This window comes from Pinus tabuliformis, chromosome 8, assembly GCF_031772625.1.
Source record: "Pinus tabuliformis cultivar Carrire ecotype Pingquan chromosome 8, CPIR1, whole genome shotgun sequence".
Classification (NCBI taxonomy): domain Eukaryota; kingdom Viridiplantae; phylum Streptophyta; class Pinopsida; order Pinales; family Pinaceae; genus Pinus; species Pinus tabuliformis.
Genome location: NC_142294.1, coordinates 1,015,156,725 through 1,015,183,983, shown reverse-complemented (window position 1 = coordinate 1,015,183,983; position 27,259 = coordinate 1,015,156,725). Strand labels below are relative to the sequence as shown.

The window sequence follows — 27,259 nt, the reverse complement described above, 5'->3', positions numbered from 1 at the left end:
AACATCCCAAGCGAAATTTGGTTATAGGTTTTTTTTTACCAAAACACAAAAGTGTAATGAGGACAAACTACTCACTACATTGCTAACTCATTCCACATCCAAACTTTAAAGAATGAGAGAAAATCCACTGATGATTTTGGGCATGTACCATATATGAATATAGTGATTTTTAGAATATCGTAGTTTCTCTATACATCTTTAGTTTTAAATCATGCATATGATATCTTGGGAAAATTAAATAAAGTTTCAAAATGACATTGTTCGATCACAATTGCAACCTAAAAAGGTTTCAAAATGTAGTACATTGCCTAGTGTTCAAAAATATGTATGTTTATTACTTCATCTCATAATTTAAATCTCACAAGAAAACTTGACACATATGTATCTAACTTGGGGCAAGAGGAAATAAAGAAATTGAATTAGCCAAGAGTAAAAACATTGCAGCATATAGTACCAATAAAGGTTATTTGAGTGAATAATATAGTACCAATAGCAACATCATTACATAACTTGGTAATTGGGTGTTTTGGCCGAAGTCTAAAAGAAGGAACTAGTGAAGTACATTGGTCAATTGGAGGAGCACCAAGGGCCATAATTTTTGTCAATGGCACCGAAACTACCATTAAAAGTACATCCAAGAGAAACCAACATACCATGGGTAAATAAAAGATCCATCTTTCATATAAATAATATGTCCAGTAAAGCCAAATAACATAGTGTGGAAGACAAATATCCACACAATCGAGCTAATGTATTGCAATAATTTGATAGTCATACATATAGTCATCCAATATATTTTGCAGACTTGTGAGTAGAAATTACATTATAGGAGCCAAGAGGGGTCTCCCTTTGTAAACAAGAATCCATAAGAAAAGTCATAACCCAATGTCTAGCATGATTGGGTGTGTCGTTGCACAAGTCGGGACACAAATTTCTTACATGAAAAAGTGTAGGGAGATAAGTTCTTGTTAGTTATAGGAAAATATAAGCATGGAAACACAAGACACATAAATACATAAGCTTCTTCTTGAATAAATAATTTATATTATGTAATGCCCTCCTCCAACATTTACTCGAGATAATCATTCCACCGGAGTAAACATGTGATGAAGAGTTACTATGATATGATTAAACTCCCTAAGTGCACTTAAGGAAGTGGAACCGACTAACCAACACTTCACAAACCTCCCTAGGGTGCTACAGGACCCCCATGAGCCAATCCAGCACTCTCAGCACCTAACCCTTGAGTTAACCTAGCCTTTCAACCCTACCCTACATCACATGGTCTATGTGACACTATACCCTACATCACTACATAAATGACACATCAAGCGATACCTGTAGCCATTATTATAGGGAAGTTAACTTTTAAAGTGATAATATCTCTCTCTCTCTTTGTGTGTTTCAAGATAAGTTGACCCTATTTCTTGCATTACACTCAAGGTGTTGGGTTGATCTCAAGTGATACCCATAGCCATTATCGCGAGGAATTTAACTTTTAAGGTGATAATATCTCTCTCTCACTTTGTGTGTTTCTAGAGAAGTTGACTCTATCTCTTGGATAATGCTCAAGGTGTTGGGTTTGTTATAGATGATATTAGATCAAATTATAACATTATCCTACTGTGGGAAATAATTAGGCTTAAAGGTTAAAAGTTGCTATGGTTTTTGTTATGGTGATGATTTGTAACTAAAAACTAAATTGATTTCATTACAACAATGAAGAAAAAACATAAGCATGTGATAAGAGTACAAATGAAGTTATAACATTGACAAGGTTGACATCGCAAATGGTTATTTTGATTATTTGAAGTTTAGTGTTTCATTTCATTAAAATGATACTGCAAGTACCAAAAACAACATCATGATATAGGATTGGTGCATGGAATCAACCATTCCAGACACATTCATTTCAACATTTGCATGACCTTCAGTCTATTCCAATTCACTTGCATGAGAATACGTTCGATATATCAGTTGACTAATCAATATTCGAGCTAGTCCTGAGTGTAAAAAATGCACGAAATCAAGATTGACACCTCCAATGGGGTGGGTTTAGAGATTTTCATATAGGTTATGATGCCTTATGTGAGTGGATTAAGTTTAATTTTGTTTTACATCTCAATATCATGAAAATAAGCTTGAAGGGTTAATAAAACTAAAGAGTTGATGAGTGCGAAAAAGTTGTTGTTCACTCTAGCTGGAGGGTTCCACATCATATAACTTGTTGAACTAGAATGGAATATCCCTAATGGTATTTTGTTCCAACCAGTTATCTACTCAATGGATAAGTGTTACAAGAATCAAAATATGACATTTTTCTCAGCATACTCAGTTGAAGTTGGGCTGTCAAGCTAAAGGAGAGGAGAGGTTGTGCACCCTGCGAAGAAGTCTGATGTTGTAACTAAATCTGAAGGTAGTCGCTGATTTTTCTCAAGAGAAGAATAAGAAGACTAAAAAGTGGCTTGTGTTGGCATTATGACTCAGATGTGGCGCTATGGCATGAGTGTTGTCCTTGATGGCAACTCACTCAAGTGGAAAATCATTGTTCAATCTCTCAAAATCATAGAAAATGAGATACCCGTAGGTGAGCGTAACAAAAGCTGCGGACCCGTAGGTACCCTGAATAAGAAGTGCAAGCATACCCACAGGTTCTCCGAACAAAAGGTGAGGACGTCAAATTCACTCACTTTCGTGCAGAGAAGAGCGCGCACGTGGGAATGTTTATGATTGATCCATGGTATTTAATCCGACGTTTTTTATCCTATGGTTTTGGTCCATGGTATTGCATTCAAAAGAGCTGAACCCAAGTATTGAGTCCTTGGTATTGTTTCTCAATGGTTTTGGTCCATGGTTTGAGAAAGGACTAGACTATAAAAAGGGAAGGACATCATTTGGCTCAAAAACTTGTGAATATTGAATATCTTAAGACCTGAAATTTTGGTGATCAGTTTGTGAATCTAGATCTGAATCAAGGAGAAAACCGTGAATTATAATGCGGATCTACTGGTAGGTCGAGGTCTCTTTGGCGCATGATCAGATCTGTGAATTCGACAAACTGGGGTACAATTGAGGACTGATAAAGTGTTTATATCTAGAGGTCTGTAGGCGAGATACGGCTCAGGTGCGAAGGTCTGCAGTCCAGTAGACGGCGCAGTTGCGAGGGTCCGTGGTTCACTAAACGGCGCAGTTGTGGAGGTGCACAGTCCAGTAGACGGTGTAGGTGCGGAGGTCCGGAGTCCAGTAGAGGGCGCATGTGTGGAGGTGCACAATCCAGTACACAGAGTAGGTGCAGAGCTGCGTAGGCTAGACACAGCAAAGGTACAGATATTCGCAGGTTTCTATTGGTGAAGTTGCACACTTTTCTTGAAATATTTGTTGGCTACATTTTTTCTATTGCTGCAATATTCTAGGTTTAGATTACTGGTACTGCTTTTCTGGTTACTACATTATGAGAAGCTGTTGGTTGATTCATTAGTTGATTGTAAAAGGATATTTGTTGATTCACATGTACTTGATGATTATTTGATGTTCATGGATCCAGTCTGAAAATTGATGAAACGTGGTCCTTGGAAGAAAAGAAGTAGGTCAGCACCTACGTACTAGTAGCTCAACTAGTACAAGAGCTAAGGGGGTTGTAGCTCCCTTCCAGGAGAGTCTGGAAAACGAGAGAGGGTTGTAGCTCTCTGCAGGTTGCAGCCTACGTACTGGTAAAGGACTGCACCAGTACAGAATCATTGTAAAAAGAAGTTTCTAATTGAAAGAAGATAGAAACATATTGCAGCAGGTGGTTTTCATCCACATTGGGTTTCCACCTTATATCTGGTGTCCTTTGGTGTGACTATCTGTTTTTTTTGTTCTTGTTCATTATTATATGGTACTAACATACAAATTAATGGTCAACATATGAAGAATAAATTGAATTATAAATCTGGAAGGTATAGTGAAAAGAATTTGATAATACTGATTCACCCCCCCCTCTCAGTATTATTTCCAACAATTGGTATCAGAGCAGGTCCTTCTGAAGAAGCTTGATCACTTGAAGGAAGATGCATCATCATGAGCAACTACGAGAGTGAAGCATCGATTAGGCCACCAATTTTTGATGGGACCAGCTTCGTCTATTGGAATGTAAGAGTCATAGCATATCTTCAATCTCTTGGTACAGAAGTCTGGGATATCATAGATAGAGGGTACACTTTTCTATCCACAACTCCTACATATTTGGTTGGTAAGAAGCAATATGAAACAAATGCAAATGCTGTCAATACTCTTTTGGGATGTCTATCTCAATAAGAATTTGTCGAAGTTATGCAGCATAAATCCGCAAAAGAAATATGGGACAATATTGTTCTGAGATATGAAGGAGATGAACAGGTAAAACGAGCAAAACTTCAAACCCTCAGAATTCAGTATGAAAATCTCAGAATGCACAATGATGAAAGTGTGACTAACTATTTCCTTCGTGTAGATGAGATTGTTGATTGTATGAAAAGCTTGGGTGAAGAAATAAAAGAGGTTGTTGTGGTTGAAAAGGTTCTAAGATATTTGTACCCTAGGTTTGAATCTAAAGTTTCTACAATAGAAGAAAAAGAGAATCTACAAAACCTTACCATGTCACAGTTGCACGGAATTCTGACTGCTTATGAAATGAGGAAAGGAGGACCATCAGACAGAAGAGAAGCTGCATTCAAGGCTTCAGGCAAAGGAGATTACTATGAGTCAGGACATCTATCAGAAGAAGACGAAGAATCAAATTTTGTCAAGAACCTTCAACGAGGTGCTGGAAGATTCAGAGGTAAGTTACCTTTCAAATGCTTTGCTTATGGAAGAGTCGGTCACTATGCTGTAAAGTGTCCTCATAAAGATAAGCTTGATAAAGGTAAGGAACCTACCAGATGGAACAAGAAACATAATGTAAATAAGAAAAGCTATTACACTCATGAAGACAGTGATGGACTTTAAAACAGTGATGAAGATGAACAAGGTAACAATTATAGACTTTTAATGGCCTTTGAAGATGATGATTTCATGGATCATATAGATGAAGAAGGTCTGTATGAAGAGATTTCTAAACTCAAAATTTGTTTACAAGAGAAAAATATGATTATTGATACTTTGCAATTCCAACTGGCTGAAAAAGAAAAACTTCATGAAAAATTAGAATGTGAAATTGTTGGTCTTAGAAAAGAGATTGAGAAAACAAAAGCTCTTAATCTTAGATTTGTTAAAGGATCTAAAACTCTAGATGAGATTATGAATTTGCAGCGTTCTCCACTAATAAAGACAGGCCTGAGATATAATGAAGAAGCATCTCAAGCGCAGCAACCATCCACCTCCAAAAGTTATCTTGAAGCAACAAGGAGGAGTGAGAAAAGGTCAAATAGAAATCAAGGACAATTTACCTCAAGAATGAACAAACACTACCAGGTAAATTAAGGGCTATCCACCTTAAGGATGAACAAAAGCTACAACCAACCACAGGTAAAATCTTCCCAATTTGCCTCAAGAATGGATGTCAGTAAAAACTACAATCAGTTGGTTGGTAGATTTGATAATCTCAGGAGTTTATTCAATGGCCAAATCTTTTCTTGTCATAACTTTGGTCACAAAGCAACTCAATGTGTTGCCTATAAGACAATCATGACTAGAGAAGCTCAAAAATAAAGAAGTATGACTGGGATCACGAAAATAACCTACAATAACTTTTCTGCCCTTGAGAATGAAATTGAATGTTCTATTTGTAACAACTTCGGTCATGAATATTCTGAATGCAGGAGTAGGTTTTGGCAAACAAAGGAACAAGGCTGAAATGCAAAAACATGGAGAATGAAAGAAACACAACCAGAATGATGTGGTATAGCCTTTTATGCAGAAGGGCAAGAAAATCAATGGTACATTGACAGTGGATGTTCGAAACATGTGACGGGTAATAAAGAAAAACTCCAGGCATATAGTGCCTTAGAAAAGGGGAAGAAGGTCTCATTTGGAAATGACACCCCTGCGCTCATAAAAGGTAAAGGTTCTCTTCAGTTGAAAGAAAAGGTCAAAGTTGGAAATGTTATGTATGTTGATGGGTTAAAGCATAATTTTCAGTCAGATGTGTGATCAAGGGACAGAGGTAATATTTTGATCAAATGGATGTAGTTAGTGATCTTGATACAGGAAAAACAGTGAGAAAAGGCATAAGGACTCCGAATAATTTATACATATTCAAAGAAGGACAACATCAATGTTATCTAAGCAAGAACGATGAACACTGGTTATGGCACAGAAGATTGGGGCATCTTAGCTTCTCACAGATAAGGAAAGCATGTAAATACTAGGCAGTTCGTGGTCTTCCAAACATCAGAATTCCAAACAATACAATTTGCAGATCATGTCAATTTGGTAAGTGAACCAGAACGAACTTCCCTGAGAAGGAAGGATCAGCTAGTAGGCCATTTGAACTGGTCCATACTAATGTATGTGGCCCATCTAGGAAAAGGTCACCTCGAGGAGAAGAATATTTCATATTATTTATTGACAACCTTTCCAGGATGTGTTGGATAGGACTTATGAAGCACAAAGACGAAGCCTTTGAAGAGTTCAAATCATTCGAAGCCTTGGTGGAGAATGAATCAGATCACAGAATCAAATGCCTCAGGTCTGATAGAGGTGGGGAGTTTACCTCGAATGAATTTTTCAACTTTTGTGAAGAACATGGAATAAGAAGTGAATTCTCTATAGCTAGGACTCCTCAGCAAAATGGAGTAGTGGAAAGGATGAACAAAACGGTTCAACAAATGGCTCGTGCTATTCTTGATGACTCTCGAACTCCCGCAACCTTCTTGGGTGAAGCCGCATTTGCTGCAGTTGTTATTCTCAACAAGACAAATATCCGGGTGAACAACGCTCAAACTCCTCATGAGCTCTGGTATGGCGAGACTCCTTCGGTAAAACATTTCAAAAATTTTGGAAGCAAGTGTTATATTAAAAATAATGATGAAAATCTTGGCAAGTTTGAACCTAGAGCAGATGAAGGAATTCTCCTTGGTTATTCTCCTCACAGCAAAGCATACAAATGTTACAATAAAAGGCTTGGAAGAATTGTCGACAACATTGATGTAGTGGTGTATGAAAAAGAAAACACTCCCAGGCAGGTAAGATCTGAAGATTTCGAAGATGATGAGGACTATCCATCAACATCAAATTAGATTCATGATGAAGAAGAAACCCATGAGGCACCAGAGGAACAGATAAGGATAGAAGAAAAGACTCCTTCCAGGTATGCTCAAAAGAATCATCCAGCATCTCAAATTTTGGGGCAAAAGGAGGCAGGTATACAAACAAGAAGAACGATTGCAGAAGCTTCAAGCTATTTGGCATTACTCTCCTCCGCTGAACCACAAAATGTAAAAGAGGCATGCAAAGCTGAATGCTGGGTCAAAGCAATGGATGAAGAGCTTGAGCAGATCGAAAAGAACAACACTTGGGAATTGGTTCCTAGACCAAAAGATAAGAATGTCATAGGGACAAAATGGATCTTCAAAAACAAGTTGAATGAAAATGGGGAAGTAATTAGAAACAAGGCTAGACTTGTGTGTAAAGGGTATGCTAAACAAGAAGGAATAGACTTTGAACAAACTTTTGCTCTTGTTGCTAGACTTGAGGCCATCAGAATGTTCCTTGCTCTCTCTAGCTTTTAGAAGTTCAAAGTATTTCAAATGGATGTGAAATCATCCTTTCTGAATGGAGACTTAGAAGAAGAAGTGTACATTGAGCAACTAGATGGCTTCATCCTTGGGAATGATCCAAATCTTGTATGTAGACTAAAAAACGCTCTCTATGGTCTTAAACAGGCTCCAAGGGCTTGGTACTATCACTTGGATAAATACCTTCATCAACAAGGTTTTTCAAAAGGATCAGCAGATAGCAATCTTTATATAAAAATTGAAAATGACAAACTGCTAATACTTGTTGTGTATGTAGATGATATTATCTTTGGCAGCAATGAAGAAGCTATGAGTCAAAATTTTTGCCTTGGTGATGCAGAAAGAATTCGAGATGTCATTGCTTGGAGAGCTAAAATATTTTCTTGGTCTACAAATCCAACAAAATGAAGGCAGTATCTTTTTATCTCAAAACAAGTACCTCAAGCAGATCTTGAAGAAATACGGCATGGAAGATTCGAAACCAATATGTACACCTATGGTTACAGGATGCGGCCTCAGTGAAAATGATGAATCAACAGCAGTGAATCAACCAACCTATAGATCCATGATTGGAAGTCTGCTTTATTTGACAGGTACCCGACCAGACATCATGCATGCAGTGGGAATAGTTGGAAGATTTCAAGAAAATCCAAAGGAAACTCATCTTCAGGCAGTTAAGAGAATCTTCAAGTACCTTCAAGGAACTCAAAACTATGGATTATGGTATCCTAGAGATACAAATCTCACACTTCATGCTTGTACATATGCAGATTGGGCTGGAAGCATGGATGACAGAAAAAGCACTAGTGGTGGTGCATTCTTCATGGGTTCCAGATTAGTATCTTGGTTCAGTAAGAAACAGACTTCAATAGCATTATCTACAGCTGAAGTAGAGTATGTGGCTGCTGCATCTTATTGCACACAACTTCTTTGGATGATGCAAACTTTGCAGGACTTTCAAATCACTTGTACTCCACCTATCTCCATCCTATGTGATAATACAAGTGCTATCAAAATTTCAAAGAACCCAGTCATGCACTCGAAGAGCAAGCATATACCTATCAAATATCATTTTCTTCAGGAACAAGTGCTTGAACAAAAGGTCAAGTTGGAGTATGTTCCCTCTAAGGAACAAGTTGTTGATATACTCACCAAACCACTACCCAGGGAGACCTTTGAATACCTCAGGCAAAAGATAGGGGTAGTTGATGCAACATCTTGCTGTTGAATCTTGTTGGTCATACGCGAGTTTCATATATGTCTACATTCGCTGGTTTATGGATGGGTCAAAGACCAAATGGCACAGGTTCAGGGGGAGCATATATTCTTCTAATAATGCATTGTTGGCATTATTGTAGAAGATCTTGGAGGAGCAAGTACAGAAGGAGAACATGGATGCTGATTTGAATATTGTTGCTAATGTTTTGTCTCTATTTCTTTTGTCAAGGTCATGTAACGGCCTATGTCTGGGATGAATGATATAATGTACTTGGTTGTCATATGTAAATTTCTGATGTAACCCCACTTGGTTGGGAGAATGATCCCCACTTGGTTGGGTGATGAATGTATGTATAGAGTCTTTTGGTGATAGGAAGGTCATTTATGGTGTATGGTGGATTATGGTTCCTCTCGAAGAAAATTTCTTTTTCAGATCTGGCCTACAGTCAGGGGGAGCATGATCAGCACACCAGAGCAGAGTTTTCAGCATGTTCTTAGGGGGAGCATAACCCTTTTCCCTTGATGACAAAGGGGGAGAATGACTTTGAGGATCTTGGGGTTGCCATCAAGTCCAAAGGGGGAGATTGTTGGCATTATGTCTCAAATGTGGTGCTATGGTATGAGTGTTGTCCTTGATGGCAACTCACTCAAGTGGCAAATCACTGTTCAGGCTCTGAAAATCATAGAAATTGAGATACCCGCAGGTGAGCCTAACAAAAGCTGTGGACCCATAGGTACCCTGAATAAGAAGTGCGAACATACCCACAGGTTCTCTGAAAAAAAGGTGTGGACGTCAAATTCACTCACTTTCATGCAGAGAAGCGTGCGCACGTGGGAATGTTTATGATTGATCCATGGTATTTAGTCCGACATTTTTGATCCTATGGTTTTGGTCCGTGGTATTGCATTCAAAAGAGTTGAACCCAAGTATTGAGTCCTTGGTATTGTTTCTCAATGGTTTTGGTCCATGGTTTGAGAAAGGCCTAGACTATAAAAAGGGAAGGAGATCATTTGGCCTAGACACTTGTGAATATTGAATATCTTAAGACCTGAAATTTTGGTGATTGGTTTGTGAATCTAGATTTGAATCAAGGAGAAAACCGTGAATTATAAGGCGGATATACTGGTAGGTCGAGGTCTCTTTGGCGCATGATCAGATCTGTGAATTCGACAGACTGGGGTACAATTGAGGACTGATAAAGTGTTTATATCAGGAGGTCCGCAGGCAAGATACGGCTCAGGTGCGAAGGTCCACAGTCCAGTAGACAGCACAGGTGTGGGGGTCCGCGGTTCAGTAAACGGTGCAGTTGCTCAGCTGCGCAGTCCAGTAGATAGTGCAGGTGCGGAGGTCTGCTGTCCAGTAGAGGGTGCAAGTGCAGAGGTGCATAGTCTAGTACACAGAGCAGGTGCGGAGTTGCGCAGGCTAGGCACAACAGAAGTGCAGATATTCACAGGTTTCTATTGGTGAAGTTGCGGACATTTCTTGAAATATTTGTTAGCTTCCTTTTGTCTATTGCTGCAGTATTCTGGGTTTAGATTACTGGTACTGCTTTTCTGTTTATTGCATTCTAAGAAGCTATTGATTGATTCATTAGTTGATTGTAAAAGGAGATTGGTTGATTCACATGTACTTGATGATTATTTGATGTTCATGGATCTAGTCTGAAAATTGATGAAACATGGTCCTTGGAAGAAAAGAAGTAGGTCAGCACCTACGTACTAGTAGATTAGCTAGTACAAGAGCTAAGGGGGTTGTAGCTCCCTTCCAGGATAGTCTGGAAAACGAGAGAGGGTTGTAGCTCTCTGGAGGTTGCAGCCTGCGTACTGGTAAAGGACTGCACCAGTACATAATCATTGTAAAAAGAAGTTTCTAATTGAAAGAAGATAGAAACATATTGCGGTAGGTGGTTTTCACCCACATTCGGTTTGCACCTTATATCTGGTGTTCTTTGGTGTGACTATCTATCTTTCTTGCTCTTGTTCATTATTATATGGTACTGACATACAAATTAATGGTCAATATCTGAAGAATAAATTGAATTATAAATCTGGAAGGTATAGTGAAAAGAATTTGATAATACTGATTCACCCCCCCCCTCTCAGTATTATTTTCAACATCTTGTTTCTTATACACCACACAAACATTCACATAACCATATGGCCCTCTTCAGTGTTTCCATGCTTATAGGTAGCATTTAATGTTTGTAAACTAATGCTAGCATTAGTTTCGAATATTGGAAAGACGAATCAAATAAATGCATGGAAAATAGACATTATATGAATAATATCAATGATATGGTTTGTCTTCCTTCAGAAGAGGCCAAATAAGACCATCAATTATCTTATTGGTCCTCAAACTTGAATTGGTAAATTGATAGGTTGAGAACAGTGGTAATTTTATGAACATGGTAAAGTTCATAAAAAAATTGGATTAATATGTACAAGTACTAATGGTAACTAATACAATTTATTAATATAGTCCCATGTCTTAGAAGAAAAGGACTAATAAGAAAAATACTCACATCTTCATGTCTCACAGATTAAACTCCAAACTTTAAAGAGAGTATATGAACTATAATGAATTAATACTCTCAACAAGTTTGTTGCTCTATTGAAAGATTTTGACTTTTATAATTACTTATATATATGGTTGATGCTACTTGTTGTCTAGAGCTAGTGTGTTTTGAGTGCACTCTAAGTATTTTATTAAAAAAAAAGTCTCTAGTGTTTTTGAGTTTTTTTTAGGAATCCCTAGTGAGGGATGTTACGTGCAGCAACTCTTTAATGCTTTCTCTATCCCACTTCCATAATTTGTTGCTATGTTTCAACATGCTTTCTTTTCTTGATGTTGTGGAAAATATAATAGATCCTTTTCAATAGCATGGTCAACATACGTGTGGACACAACCTCATTCATGAGTGAGAATGATGAGTCATGAAGATAGGGTCATTTTTTAGACTCTCCTTCAAAGGATCTATCCTTGGCCATATGGCATTTATTGGGCTTCACTCATCAACTTTGAACATTGTTATTCTCCTGTCATGGGGTTTAAGCACATAACAATTGAATGTAGTCAGTAAAGTTTATTTATCTAATCATCGCATCAATAGCCAGGAAAATAGTTTTTTGTGGCTCTACATAGTGAGTCTAGCAGGGAAAATAGCTTTTCAAGGCTCTACATGGTGAGTCCACTACAAGGGTTCCTCTGGTGTGGAGAAGGTAAGGCCATGGTTCTTTTTCAAATCTCCAATAAAGCGAGAGACTCCTAAAACTCCACCCTTGCACAAATATTGGTTGAACAAATGTCGGACCAACAATGCATATTGTTATAAACCCTCCTTACCAAACAATAAGATGCCTAAAAACAACTGAAACTATGGGTTTTTTTAGCATTATTGTGCATCGATTCATATTTAATTTTGTGGAAGGTCTTCAATGTTCATTGTGGAAATAGATACAAATTAAGATGGATCAACTACTTGAGAGTTGATATCAAGTGAGGTAGTTTTAGTCCAAATGAATAAAACTTTATCATTTATCTTCATACCATTTTTAGAAACATGTTGGTTTAAGTTTCCTCGATTTACTAGTTTGTGGTGGTGCATTAAATGATTGAAATCAAGATATATTTGAATGGATGAAATATGTGTAGGTGGGAATACATAGAATTCCATCCACCTAGAAGAATAGATAATGATATTTAAAATTACTAGACCTCTTGGATAAAAAAACATCTTGTTAAGGGTGAGATAATCTCAAAGAATATTGAGGCTTCCAAAGTACATATTAATTTTCCATAGTTCTTGTTTGAAGAATCTAAAACTCTCGACAATGAGAGTAAGCTGCTAAAAAATCAAGAATTTTAACCATCTCTAGAAACAAAAAATGTAAGAACAATAATTTGCAATATATATTACAATGGCACAATGGTCTACAGGTTCAAGGACTCCCAATTTCAAATACATTGCATGGCTACAACATCTTGAACCCAATTGAAGGCTCCTTTTGTTATAATCCAAATTCAAAAAAAAAGTAATGGACTTACACTACATCATCCATGAATGAGAGTGACTACATGAGATCCCTGAATATGGTGTTGTTAATTTATTCTCATCATGAAACATTGGATCTTGTTGATCATGCTAACATAGCTAGATTGTGGGAATCTATTTCCAACTATAATGGGGTTGTTTTAGAATATTTGAAGTGCTTATACAAAGGTCAATAGTATAACCATGGAACTAAAAATAGTTGCATATATTTTCCTCCACTGTATGATGCCAATGGAGAACATGCAACCATTGATTTAAAAGACAGTGACAACAATTCACTAAGATATCTGGAGAAAAAACCAAAAAATGAGATCAATATAGCCCAAGAAACATGAGCATAAAATGTGAACAAATTAATTTAAGATGCAAGAAGTGGAAACAATTATATAACCAATTAATTCAAGGTAATAAGCCAAATACTAGGAACAAAGCATTTGCCAACATATGCACTACTTCATTGTCCACTCTAGGAAAGGTCTTTCTTGAAGATATAGAAGATCCATTTACATCAAAATATTCCTGCCAAATCATGAACATGTTTAGATAGACTTATAAATTTTAATCAAATGATCTAGAATATAAAACATTAGTATGAAAAAAATGATCAAATGGGAAAAAGGTGCAGATTTTAAATGCATGTAACAACCAACTCTTAAGTTCAAAAACCTAGATTGTAGTTATACCCTCATCCAAGGTCTTCATGCATAGCTCACTAAAGGTGTATCAAAAGGATATTAGTCTCTTGGCTATAGAATTGGATTGTTTTTATTTGTAACTTAGAGAAATGGAAAGTTGTGGAGACAAGCCACATTCTTCTTCTTTCACTCAGTCATGTCAAATGAATAAAGAAAATAGTATCAACCCCTTGGAAAAGGAAAGTTGAGAACAACAAATACCAACAAACAAAGAATCTAATGAGTTGAAGGGCTAAAAAACATACCACCCATAATGAACCTTTCCATCCAAAGATTATTTTATGTTGGGCCACAATAAAACATTTCGATATAAATTTCATGTAGCCTAATACTACAAAGTAAATTCAAACCCCAACTTGTTGTTCCACTTCTAATTTTACCCAAAATTACCTCATATATAAAGGTATCACCATATCTTATACCAAACAAAATTAAAAAGAAATATATCCTTTGGAGAAATAAGATAATCAAACAAAATTGAACCATACATATTAATGAACTTTATTTTATATATTAATATTAGGATGAACCTATTTTTCTATTGGAAAAAGAGAAAATTTGATTGAGACTAACAAATGCTTATGCACTACCTTCATTCGAATGAGTTAACAAAAATTAATGGCACTAGGAGAGCAATGATATTTTGTTTTTGGCAGAGATTTTTCATCTCTTCCTCCAACACCAAGATTCTTCTTGTGTGTTACCACAAAAATGGAAATCCGAAATGGAGATTGTTTCCTTCACAGCTACTCCATTTATACTGGTGTATTGAGAATAAAATTGGACGCTTTCTTGCTAGAGCTATTAGATGCAATTTCACTGAGTTAGAATGATAGGCAAGAGTTATTCATAGCTCACTAAAGGTGTATCAAGAGGCTATTAGTATATTGGCAATACAATTGGACGCCTTTTATTTGTAACTTAACGAAATGGAAAAGTTGTGGAGACAAGCTCCATTCTTCTTGTTTCATCGCATCATGTAAAATAAATGAAGCGGATAGTCTCATCCCCTTGGAGAAGGAAACTTGAGAACAAAAAATGGCATGAAAAAATAAAGAATCCAATGAGTTGAGTCGAGAGGGGTCTCCCTTTGTAAACAAGCATCGATAGGACTGTTAGAGTTAATATGAATGTTTACTAGAATTTCGGTACTCTTGACATCACCAAACACATCTAATGGAAAGGTATAACCCCTACAATATAAATTATGTCCCCAAATAAGGTGCATTCAATACCAATAATATCATCTTTCCAATCTATTCTCAATCTCAAATGCCTCAAACTCTAATGCAAAAAGGTCATCATCAACTATAAGTATACCAACTAGGTCACACATGTTATTCAATTCTTTATTTGAATATTCACCATCATCAACAAGGTCTACCGTTGGAATCATCACTTCACAACTCACTTTGCAGTCACCATCCACATGTGTGTCGCCATTGAAGTCCCACTGCACAACTAACCTTCCACTAATTCCTCCAACAGTTGGAACTAGTTTAACTGACAATAACTTGAGATAAATGAATTTGATTGCTAGAAATAATAATCACACGGGCTTAAATAAACTCTAACTCATTCAACTCGAATTTACTGAGTAAACTGGGTGACACAAGTCATGTCACACTAGTTAACTACACCCAAGTTGTCTGTTGATGTGGAAATTTAAATTTTATTAATTGAATCAACGAAAAATAAAATTGAGAATTTCTTGTTCCATTTTTCAACACTCCCTCTTAACAAGAAAGGGACAATCAATCGCCCCTATCCTGCACCTATGAAACTTGAACTTCGCTCTTGACAAAGTTTTTTCAAAATGTCAGCACGTTGTTCCTTTATCAGAATGTAGTGTAGAAACATTATCCAACTCTACACACAATCTTGTAAATGGTTATATGAGATATCTATATTGTGGGATCAATTGTGAAATATAGGATTCTCAAAGAGTTTTGATGCAACTTTGATTATCAAAGTAGATCGTAGTTGGATCCATCATGTGACCAAATAGTCCAACAAGTATCTTTCTCATCCATATTACCTCACATGTTGCTTGAGGTGCAACCATGTATTCTACTTCTGTCGAGCTGAGAACCACATATCTTTACTTCCTGTTGTACTAAGAAACAGCTAGAAACTGATAACTAAAAATTCCACCTGATGTACTCTTTCAGTCGGATGGACTTCACACCCAATTTGCATTTGTGAAGCCATATAATTTCGCTCCCTCTACCTATCTTTACCATAGTCCAAACTAGGTAGTGCCTCTAAGGTATCGTAAAACATGCTTAACTATTTTCCAAAATAATTTGGTTGGCCTAACAATAGCTTGCATTCACTGGTTGACTACAGAACACATATATGATCATGTGTTCAGAGGATACATGAGTGAACCCACTAGCTATCAGTAAATGGTAGCATCCACTTCTTCACTTGAAGTGGCATCCTCCTTCCTCTAGTTGTTTGGTAGAGGTGTCTCTATGGGTTTACAAATCTCCATGCAGAATCTTTGCAGTATCTCATTTGCATACTTTCCTTGAGAGACATACAGTTCCCCATCATCTTGCCATACTCCCAACCCGAGGAAGTAGTGCATGAGACCCATGTCGTTCATTTCAAATTTCCTTGCAAGGTCCTTCTTGCAAGAGTTGATGAAATGATCATCATTAAATAAAATCAAATCATCAAAAAATAAGATAATAATAAGTAATTTACCTTCCACCAAGATGTGATTGAGCTTTGCATCCGCTTCACTTTTGGTGATGCCCAAACCGGTGAGATAACTATCGATCCTAGTGTACCAAGCACGGCGTGTTTGTTCGAGACCATACAAGGCTCGCTTGAATCTATACACATGGGACTCCTGTTCAAATATCTCGAAACCTTCTAGTTGTTTGATGTACACCTCATCCTCAATAAACCCATTGAGAAATGTTGTTTTTACATCCATATGGTGTATCTTCCACCCCATCTGCATAGCCAGAGCAAGAATTGATATAACGGATGAGTACCTTGCCACAAGAGCAAAGGTATCCTAATAGTCAATTCTTAAATTCATAAGTTTTTGTCTTACTTGTTAATTGTCTTAAATGGGTTTCGTCTTAAGTGGTCATTGTCTTAAATATAAAGTTGTGTCTTAAAATATTTTTGTGCCAAATTATTTTTGTCTTAAATACAAAGTTTCCTTAAAATGGTTTTGACTTAAATACAAAGTTTTGTCTTAAAGTATTTTTGTCTCAAACTACTTTTTGTCTTAAATATAAAGTTTTCTCTTAAAATATTTTTGTCTTTATAAATATAAAGTTTTGTCTTAAAATATTTTTGTCTCAATTTGTTTTTGGCTTAAATTTAAAGTTTTGTCTTAATTATTTTTTGTCTTAAGCTAATTTTGTTTTAAATATAAAATTTTGTCTTAAAATGTTTTTGTCTCAAATTGATTTTGTCTTAAATTTTATATTTAAGACAATTCAATTGATATTAAATTTTAATGTAAAATAACTAAAATAAGAAGTGACATTTTAAGACCAAAGATTGCTTTTATCTTAAAAAAAATGTCTTAAAAATGCCTTTAGTATAGTAATGGTTGTTTAGACATATCATCTAAGTTTTTGTTAAGTGCAAAGAGACAAAATATGTACTCTTATAACGTTTGTAACATACATATTTAGATGTTTGGAAATATAAATAAGCATATGCTCTACCATTTTGTAGAGTGTAAAGCCAAAATATGTACTCTTATAAGGATAGTAAGATGTAAATTTCCTTTTAGAATTATAAATATTTCTCTACTCAAAAACAAATTAATATGAATATAATTTTATTTATTAATATTTATATAATTATTTTTAATATTATTAATAATAATCTTATAATTATAGTTAATAATATTAAAATTTTAATTTTAATTTATTTTCAATGTAAATTAGTTTTTAGTCAACAATAAATCTTATTATTGCGCCCTAACACGACTACTACTATAATAAATTGAACTAACTTTTCTATTATTAAATAATATTATATTATATAAATTAATTTATATATATATTTTCCATAGTTTTACACGTATTCCACTTTATTATACTCCTACCTGACCTATATACGTCATATGCATATCCAAATGTGTATATATAATATATCACATTTGTATTGGGATCGCTATGGATACGACATACAAAATATGTATATGTAACCTACAAAATTCACCTACAAAACTGTGCCCTCTATTTCGATGACGTGAGCTGACGAAATTGCCAGAAATGGATATCATATCTTTTAAGAAGTGATCGTACCTGTTAGCATGCTTGAACTAGAAAAGACTTTCGGAAATTCTCTCATCCACTCATCTATATTTAAATGCATCTCAATTCAATCATTCAAAAGATACATAACACCAGTTGGCCTCGTGAAATTTGTGAACGGCAATTGTTACATATTCATGACACTTTCACCATTATTGTTCCTTAAATGTGAACATCACGAGATTCTCTTAATTGAGAACTCATTACAATTCCTCCACTACTCCAGCATGCCCTTTATCGCATCCAATCTCCATATTTGTTAATATTATAGTTTTCTGGATTCAGTGATTTTATAGCTATTAATATTAACGAGTCTACTTTAAGCGATTGTAGAGACATTAACCAATAATTTTGATAGTGACTTGACCATACAGCGCATATTGAGATAATATTTCTCAATGATACGTAAGTTTATGATACAGCGACCTCCAATACCTCCCATCTTTCATGTGTCATATCAAGCATTTTCGCACTAGTATGAACATCATAGCGTCATTCATAGCCTATCGTATTATAGAGTGTTCGCTAGTTTTGCTAAATTTTACAAATTTGATAGAGGGTTGGCTATTTTTGTTAAATTTTTCCAAATTTGATAGAGATATTGTATTATAAAGTGTTTTCTATTTTTGGTAAATTTTATAGAGATATTTTAGAATTATTAGTTTAAAGTATGTTTACCAAATTCATCTGAATTGGGAAGAAAATGAGGAAACTCACCAATTTGTTTAAGTGTTGAAATTTTATTACGTTCATAATATAAAGGTTTAATTTAGTGAGGGTAATCTATTTAGTTAAATCTCTGGCAATGCATGTTTACTCAATACTAGGTTTGTCTAATAGATTATATTAACTCAAAATCCATGGCTCATATCCAAAAAGATTATTCATCTTTTGTCATAAGATTCTCTGAACATATATAGATAGAGGGTGGTTGGCATATACAAAGAAAGAAAGAAAATGAAAGAAAAAAGAACGGAAAAATATAAAAGGTAAAAATGAAATTGGAAAAGTTTTATTTTTTCAATCTTCAAAGTCTCAGAAAAGAGGAAAGGAAAAAATGTGTAAAAGTAGCTTAATTTTATAAGTGTTTGTTTTTTATTTTTAGAAGGATTATAAATAGACAAGTTTTGAATATAGATTTTATAAAAGTATTTATGTTACATAATAAGTTTTAAAATTAAATAAGAATACTACATCTAACTTTAGAACAAAGGGATGTTTGGGAAGAAAAAGATGAATGGTAGTTTTTTTTATGAATCTTATTTGTAAAATTATGATATTACTTAGAATTAATAAAAATTATTCAAAAATCAAATCTAATTGAGAAGATCATTAACAAAAAAAACAATATTAACAAAAAAAAAGTTTTTAAGATGCTTATTATCTAATTTTTCGAGAACTGAAATTCTTTCATTAAAATTTTTATCACATCTTATCGAATTAGAATCCAAATTTGAATTCGAACTCTAGTAACAATTAATTCTTTCTATCAAAGTTTTATGATATCTTATCTAGTTGGAATCCAAATTTGAATTCGAACTATAATAACCATTTATTTTTTCTAATCATATTTTATCTAATTAGAATCCCCATTTAAATTCGAATTTTGGTAACTATGGATTAGGGGATGTAAAATAGCTTAAAGGATGTAAACTAAAAATGTTTTAGATTTAAAAAAGAAAAACAAAAAACAAAACATAATCTCATTAACAATTTCATGGGCAAAAAAACCAAAAACTATATTGTAAAAGAATTCTGAATGTAAAACTGGATATTTAACGCGTAGTCTAATGAGGCGGAGGAGTTGCCCAGAAAGTTATGGAAATCTGGGTCATATTTAGAGAAAATCTCGCGAGGATTTTTGTAAATCCAAGTTATAGTTGTTAAACTTCAAAATTTTAGGTGTCCCAGACGTCTTTTACGGTGCTTTTACGGTGCTGAATCCATTTCCACCATCAAAAACACGATTCAAACACTGCCTCTACAAGATTTTTTGAAAATTTTTACCCGAATTCCGACCACTTTTGGCCGTCCAGACAATTCTTCCATCTCGTTAGACGACTCATTTAATTTTTATTCCGGTAGACACTAACCATGCCACCTCGTGGTCCAAATCTCTCCATCTATAATTAACGTGACGTGGCATGAATCAGTGCTTCTTTCCCACATCAACTCTACTTTATCTCTGACATTTTCTCCATTCATCACTCTTCGTGAACCAATTGTCGTATGGCCATAATTCTCTGGCGGATCGATTTTCATTATTCACCTATTTATTTTAACTGACTCACCGTCCACTACTTTATTATTGTTTAGAATAGATCTGTCATTCTGTCGATAAAGTAAAATTGCGAATGATATCGAATCTGCTAGTGGCAAACGCCCATATCCGATTGGCTATCAGTGCAGAACTCTGAAAATTTGGCTACAAATATTGTTATTGCGATTACGTAAGGTCGACACTGTGGATTAGCGGATCATATCCACTTGGTTGTTGTTCATGTATAAATTTGAGTGCAGTTGGTGTGAATTATGAAAGCTCAGGTGTCCTCAAAGTTAGTGCAAAGAGGAAGAGAGAAAAGCTCCAGTCCTCACTTTGCATTGGCAATTTGCAGAAAAAGAGGCTAATTGAAGAGGAGAGTTTTCTATCTGATTATCAATGGGGGAGCTAATTGAGAAGTCAAAACCTTATGTAGCGATGATATCTTTGCAGTTTGGATATGCTGGCATGAATATTATCTCTAAAGTCTCCCTTAACAGAGGAATGAATCACTTTGTGCTTGTAGTCTACAGGCATGCTGTTGCTACGGTTGTCCTTGCTCCTTTCGCCTTCTTCATTGAAAGGTAAAGCTACTCTATTCATACATGTCCTTGTAACTTCTCTTAACAACCTCTGCACTCAATGGCTAACTAGATAATTAGATTATGTGTTAACAACTTCAATTAATTGCAGGAAAGTGCGACCCAAACTCACTTTTTCCATATTCATGCAAATTTTTGTATTGGGTTTGTTGGGGTATGTACCATTTCATAATTTCTGTCATTTCTCTTCTTTTTAGAGTATCATCCCTTCTAGTCTATTTCAGTTTCACTCAGTGAAAGTGGCTGTAGAATAATTTAATTTAGATACGGAACATTTTTAATGCATGTCTGCAGGCCTGTAATCGACCAGAATTTCTACTACCTGGGTTTGAAATTAACATCTCCAACATATGCATGTGCACTCAGTAATGTTCTTCCGGCTATGACTTTCGTGATGGCTCTTATATTCAGGTAATCAAATGAGATTTTTCCCTTCAAGTCACATAATCTAGGGGTAAGTCGTTGCAATCAATTACTTAATTTTATGCTCATCTTTATTGCTCTAGGATGGAGAAGGTGAATATAAAAAACCTACGCAGTCAAGCAAAGATAGTTGGAACGATTGTGTGCGTGGCGGGGGCAATGCTGATGACGTTGTACAAAGGTCCTATTGTTCCCATGCTTTGGTCTCCACATCATCAATCCCCCGAGACATCTTCTAGAGCACCTTCTGCAATTGACAATAAAGACTGGATAATAGGTTCCCTTCTGATAATTGCGGCCACTCTTGCTTGGTCAGCCTTGTTCATCCTGCAGGTGATCATTTAGTTTTACATGTTTATTTCTATATATATGTATATATATGTATGATCAATCGGCTTGAAACTACAACTTAAATTAACTATTTTGAATGTGCAGGCTGCAGTACTCAAGAAATATTCTGCTCAACTATCACTTGCCACCTTAATATGTTTTCTAGGGACATTACAGGCAACAACTCTCAGCTTAGCTGTTGTGCGTGATTCTTCCCAGTGGGCTTTAGGATGGGACATCAAGCTTCTCACGGCAGTCTACTCTGTAAGTATTCCTCTTTTCCTCTGGTTTCAATTCAAAAATTTGAGAGCGGGATATGAAGGTAATTTACAGAGCACAGCAATTACTATTTTTGGGTGCAGGGAGTGGTGGCGTCAGCAATTGCTTATTACGTACAAGGGTTGTGCATGCGCGTAAAAGGACCTGTATTTGCCACAGCTTTCAGTCCGGTGATGATGATAATCGTAGCAATTATGGGCTCTATCGTTCTCTCTGAAAGCATCTTTTTGGGCAGGTTCGTTTTCGAATCCAATTTCGACTCCTCAAATTGAATTTGTGGTTAATAGTGTTGGAAAATACGATGGTTCAAGGGGCTAACTCTACTTATTAACTGAATACAGTGTGTTGGGAGGCGTTATGATCGCAACAGGGCTCTACTCTGTTCTGTGGGGAAAGTTGAAGGATAGCAAGATCCCACAGCATAAAAATTGCTCAGAAGTGGTTTCCAATTCTCAGGTAATGCTCCCTAAAAGTCAAATTAAGTTGGATGACATAGAAGCTGGTTCTAACCAGCCAATGACTACGGGACTGCAGCGTCATCAATTCAATGGTCAAGAGACGGCCATTTCCGTCACTGAAAACAACAATCCAAACGTGTAAGTATCGTGGCCAAACAGTTTTTACATCAGCGGTTGTAGTTTTGGTCATTCAATCTAAACAATCTGACAGACTTGGAGTTCCCTGGCGTCTTCCATCGTAATTCCAAATTCAAAGAAACGGGTTTACAGATGTTCCAATGTAAGGGATTCTGCAGGAGCCCAAATTTTAGAGATTCAGTGTCTTGTGTGCAGTTCTCATGGTTATTAGAGATGCTAAAGAGAGATGTGTAATGGCAGATTAGTAGTGGTACGACAAATTAGTGAACAGGAGTGCTAGAATACATCACTATGCTTTTGATGTAATGAACTGTCATCAAATTTAATGTAAAAAGCTTTTTGGAAACTACTTTCTTTCTTTCTTTTTTTTTTAAAAAATTGGTGAACTGTGGTGAACTCGGTTTTTTTTTTTTTTTTTTTCTGAAGGTGGTAAAATCTATCAAGTGTCAAACCAACAGTGAGGACAGCCATCTCTGGCTGCTATCCGCGAATGCTGGGTTTGACTCATCACTGTTAAATAGGAAAACCACGCCACCTGGCATAACCCTGCTGGTGGTCCGTAATCGAGAGCAGGCTCTCGCTCCTGCCAGATGCCTCTGGGTCTTGGGCCGTTAACCTGTTTCCTTACGTCCGAGGAAGACTCTTAGCCAAGCAGAAGCAGTTTTACGGCATACTCCAGGCCGAGAACTCGGTTTTTCTTTGTGGAAAGATATGGGCTTGAATATGTATAATAAGATTTTTAAAAACTTTTAAAAGTTAATAATGTCTTTTCCTCGTCCTAAGGTTTGGGATAGAACAAGTATAATAACTTAGATATACGATTGTTAAAATATCTCACATCTTAAAGACGTTATGCTTTTCACCACTCACAAAAGTTCCCAACCACCAAGTACATGACATATACAACCATCATAAAAAAAATATGATTAAAACAAATTCAATAACTCCATTGAATTTTTTTTATATATTTTTATTCCTCTAAATGAAAAAATTATAATATTTAAATTATCCATTTAATTTTATTCCTACAGGCATATACGCTAACAACAATAAAATTAAAATATTTAAATTATCAATTTAATTTTTTCAAGATATATCCTAATAATATGTTGGCTATAATGCTTAATCATGTCATGTAATTGCTCACAAGTAAGTTAGTGTATTTTGTTTTCTCTATGCAAAATTAGGGTAACAAAATATTAGGGTGGTAAGTGCTTAAAATTAGCTTTCAAAAGATTGGTAGGATTGATAATAATATTAGTAATAAGTCTACTATATAACAATGTATTTAATGGTTTGAATTAATATGAGATTTACAAGAGGTTTAAGCTCAAACAACGAGTGTGTTTTATTTGTTAGTTTTTTTTCTATATGTTTTTTCTTCATAATTATCTTGGTTTATCACCTTGCCTAAAGAAGCCATTTCATATTCTACAAGTGGTATTAACACAGGTAAAATTGTTTTGGGTTAAAGTTTTATTGCTGGAATTTCGTCAAAGTTAATCATCTCGAATTCTAACTAGACGCTCGTTCCTGAATTTGATGGGAATGATTATGGTTATTGGTGCATAAAGATACTGACCTTTTTTATTGGAAAGATTTGTGGGAGATTATTGAATGAGGTTATGAGGAGCGAGTTGATTGCAGTACCCTTACAACTAATGAAAGAAAAATGATAAAGGAAGAAAGGAAGAAGAGTGCTCAAGCTTTGTTTCACATTCTGGTAGCGCTTGATAAGAGCTTATTTCCAAGAATATTAGGAGAAAAAACTGCCAAAGATGTCTCGAAGACTGTACAAGAAGCTTACCAAGGTAGTGATCAAGTTGAGCTGGTCAAGATACACACATTAAGGCGAGAGTTCAAAAATTTGAAGATGCAAGAAGCTGAAAGTATAAGTGACTATTGTGTGAGAGTAAAATATATGGTCAATAAAATGGCTAAACTTGGAGAAATTGTAAGTAATGAAGTTTTAATTAAAAAGGTATTGAGATCTTTAACACCTAGATGGAATCATCTTGCCATAATCATAGAAGAAAGCAAGGATTTGACAAAACTGAAGTTTGATCAATTGGTTGGATCCTTAATGTCTCATGGAAAAAGATTGAAGAACACCTTTGAAGGTGTAGAGAAAGCATTTTCCTCTAAATTACAAATTACAAGGAATGAAGATGAAAGTGGTAATAGTGCCAAAAGAAAGCAAGGCCAATGTAAATGGCGAAGCCAAAATTCTTCAATAAGTAGAGGAAGAGGTGTCTCAAGATGAAGATGTAGTTTCAGAGGAAGAGATAGAGGTAGATTTGATAAGGTATATGTTCAATGTTACTATTGTAATAGGTATGGCCACTTTGAAAGAGAATGCAGATTGAAAGAACGTAAACATGCTAACTATGCTCAAGAAAGTAGTGAGTATCCTCGAGATCACTTATTTTTATCTTATGCCAAAGGTGAAAATACTAGTAAAGATGTTTGCTACCTAGATTTTTGATGCTCTAACCTTATGTCAGAGAATGAGAAGTTTCTTTTAGCAAAGGATGGAAGTTTCAGATCCAATATTTAGCTTGGTGATGATAAACTATTGGAGGCTTCTCCCAAAGGAGCTATGGAGATCCAAACAAAAGAAGGTATAAAGAGTATTCATGACATTTATTATACTCCACAATTGAAGCATAATTTGTTGATCTTGGGAAGTTACGTGAGAAAAAATATATAGTAGTATTTGAAAATAACACATCTACTATCTATGATAAGAATAAGGGAAATAGGGTGATCATTGTTGTGACTATGACAAGAAATAGGATGTTTCCCTTGAGGTTTGATGAACATAACAACAACCTTGCAAATATGGCTTATGAGGAATCAAGTTAGTTATGGCATCTCAAGTATGGGAATTTAAATTTTCACAATTTAAAGTTTCTAACCTCACATGCATTACTTTCTGGTTTTCCCAAGGTAGAGGATCCATTCATGGTGTTGGACCCACCAACATGTCAGGGATCTCCCCGGTAAGAAGTCCCAACTAGACCTTAGACCATTTGAAGTAGGAGCCTCAGTAGTGGGTAGTGCGGTATCTCCTTGATTGTGGTTGCGCAGAGAGGTAAGTAAGATGTCCTTGTTGGATGAAAGGGTGTGACCTTCTAGAAAGTCAAGGAAGGTGCATGAAAAGTTGTAACAGATGGAAGGGGGAGTGAGTGCGTCCCTTAGAAACCTGTGATATCATGTAGCTTGAAAGGGAACACACGAGCAGAAAGACATCACGAGATGGAAACTAGGATAGCCAATGACCCAAAGTGATGGTTTATACCAATAGCATGCTTCGATAAGATTTGTACAAACACATATGGAATAGTCCATACATACATGCGTAAACTACAACTACATACATCACTAAAGTTACCAAGGTAGTTGAACTACAATAACAATATATGCATGAAACATGTTGGCTCTGTTATATTAAAACAATGAAAGATCGAATCATAGATACGATCATGACAACCACTAGCCCTGATAGCATAACATTACAGTCACTACTACCTTCTCCTCCAAAGGATGTATTAGCTCTACACTATCGAGAACACAAAGCTCATTACAATACACTCCAAGCTTTCTCTAAGTTAGACCTATAGGAATCTTGGGTCCCAAAATCCTGTACAATGAGTTATGAGGTTCTATAAATAACAAAGGGTGGGGTGACCTGTTATAGACATTTTTGGGCACTGCAACCCCAAGCATAAAATGTCCATAAACCAAGGGCTCATAAGTCCCTAAAAGTGTTGTTCCAACCCCTAAAGGAGCAAGGTCAACTGATTATAGCTTCCATAGAAGTTCTCCATGAAAAACTGCTCAGAACTGGTCAAAACAGGATCATTTCACCTACTCCATAGGCAAAGTGCGTTGCATCTCACCTAAGTACACTCTGTGGATGCGTTGCATTTCAAAAAGCCCTTCTATGGGGTGCGATGGGTGAGAAGTGACAAATGGCAGTGTCAATCCGCGAGGTGGAGAGGCATGGAATCTTCTAGAAACTTCTCCTATGACACTTGCCTCTCTGAATTCGACCAAGGATGAGTAAGAGATCATCAATCTCCAAGTGGAAGCAAGAACTATCAGAGGGAAGACACTAATCAAATCACAAGCTGACTCATCTCCCTTACAGATATCTATATATGGATCCCTCATCCCAGAGATCCAGAGGCTGGAATTTTGCATCTGGTAAGGAATTGCTATTGGTTTCTTGAGACAACATCATAGTGTTGGGTGATCTAAGCTTTGTATGAGGTGAATAAGGGCTTACTTGCTGAGAGGATGATGCTGGATCAGAACAACTGGTTGTAACCCTCTTGGCTCTTTCTTGATTATCAATAAAAGCTATTCAAGTTTTCCTCAATACTCTTGTGTCGTTTATGTTTATGCATTTGTATGGTCAATTTACATCTGATCCTAGATTGTTTATGATAATAGATCCATGTTCTTGTATAGTGTTATGCTATTTTGATTCTACAGGTACTTTGTGAAGCTGGGTGTACAAGGAAGCAAGTAGCTAAGGACTATCAGAAGAGAGAGGAATCGAACTAGGAGCCAAGCGCAAGAGAATGGTTGGTCTTCTTTATTCTTCTCTCATCTATCTTTCATAAAGGAAAAATGAAAGTAGCTTTACTTTGTTTGTTTCTATGGTAGCTACCACACCTTAGTGGGATTAACAGTTCTGCATAGACACTTTTCCCTGTAACAAAATGGCGACTCCGCTGGGGACCGATTAGGTTGTTTGTTTATCTACCTTGTTGTTTACTTAATAAACTTACATACGGAGCCTGAAGT

General features: G+C 35.8%; 1 protein-coding gene across 2 annotated transcripts; it reads left to right on the top strand.

Annotated features, from left to right (window-relative positions):
• Positions 1–20,476: 20,476 nt before the first annotated feature.
• On the top strand, positions 20,477–22,783 carry LOC149238837 (WAT1-related protein At5g07050-like). 2 transcript variants are annotated; one of them, XM_089367038.1, is made up of 7 exons: positions 20,478–20,798; positions 20,908–20,970; positions 21,111–21,227; positions 21,323–21,572; positions 21,675–21,833; positions 21,932–22,083; positions 22,190–22,781. In XM_089367038.1, the coding sequence occupies exons 1-7, from the start codon at positions 20,614–20,616 to the stop codon at positions 22,446–22,448; spliced, it is 1,185 nt and encodes a 394-aa protein (XP_089223164.1). In that variant the 5' UTR covers positions 20,478–20,613; the 3' UTR covers positions 22,449–22,781. The 2 variants fall into 2 exon arrangements, with proteins under 2 accessions (XP_089223165.1, XP_089223164.1); XM_089367039.1 differs by lacking the exon at positions 20,908–20,970 and having other exon boundaries at positions 20,477–20,798; positions 22,190–22,783.
• The last annotated feature ends 4,476 nt before the right edge of the window (positions 22,784–27,259 follow it).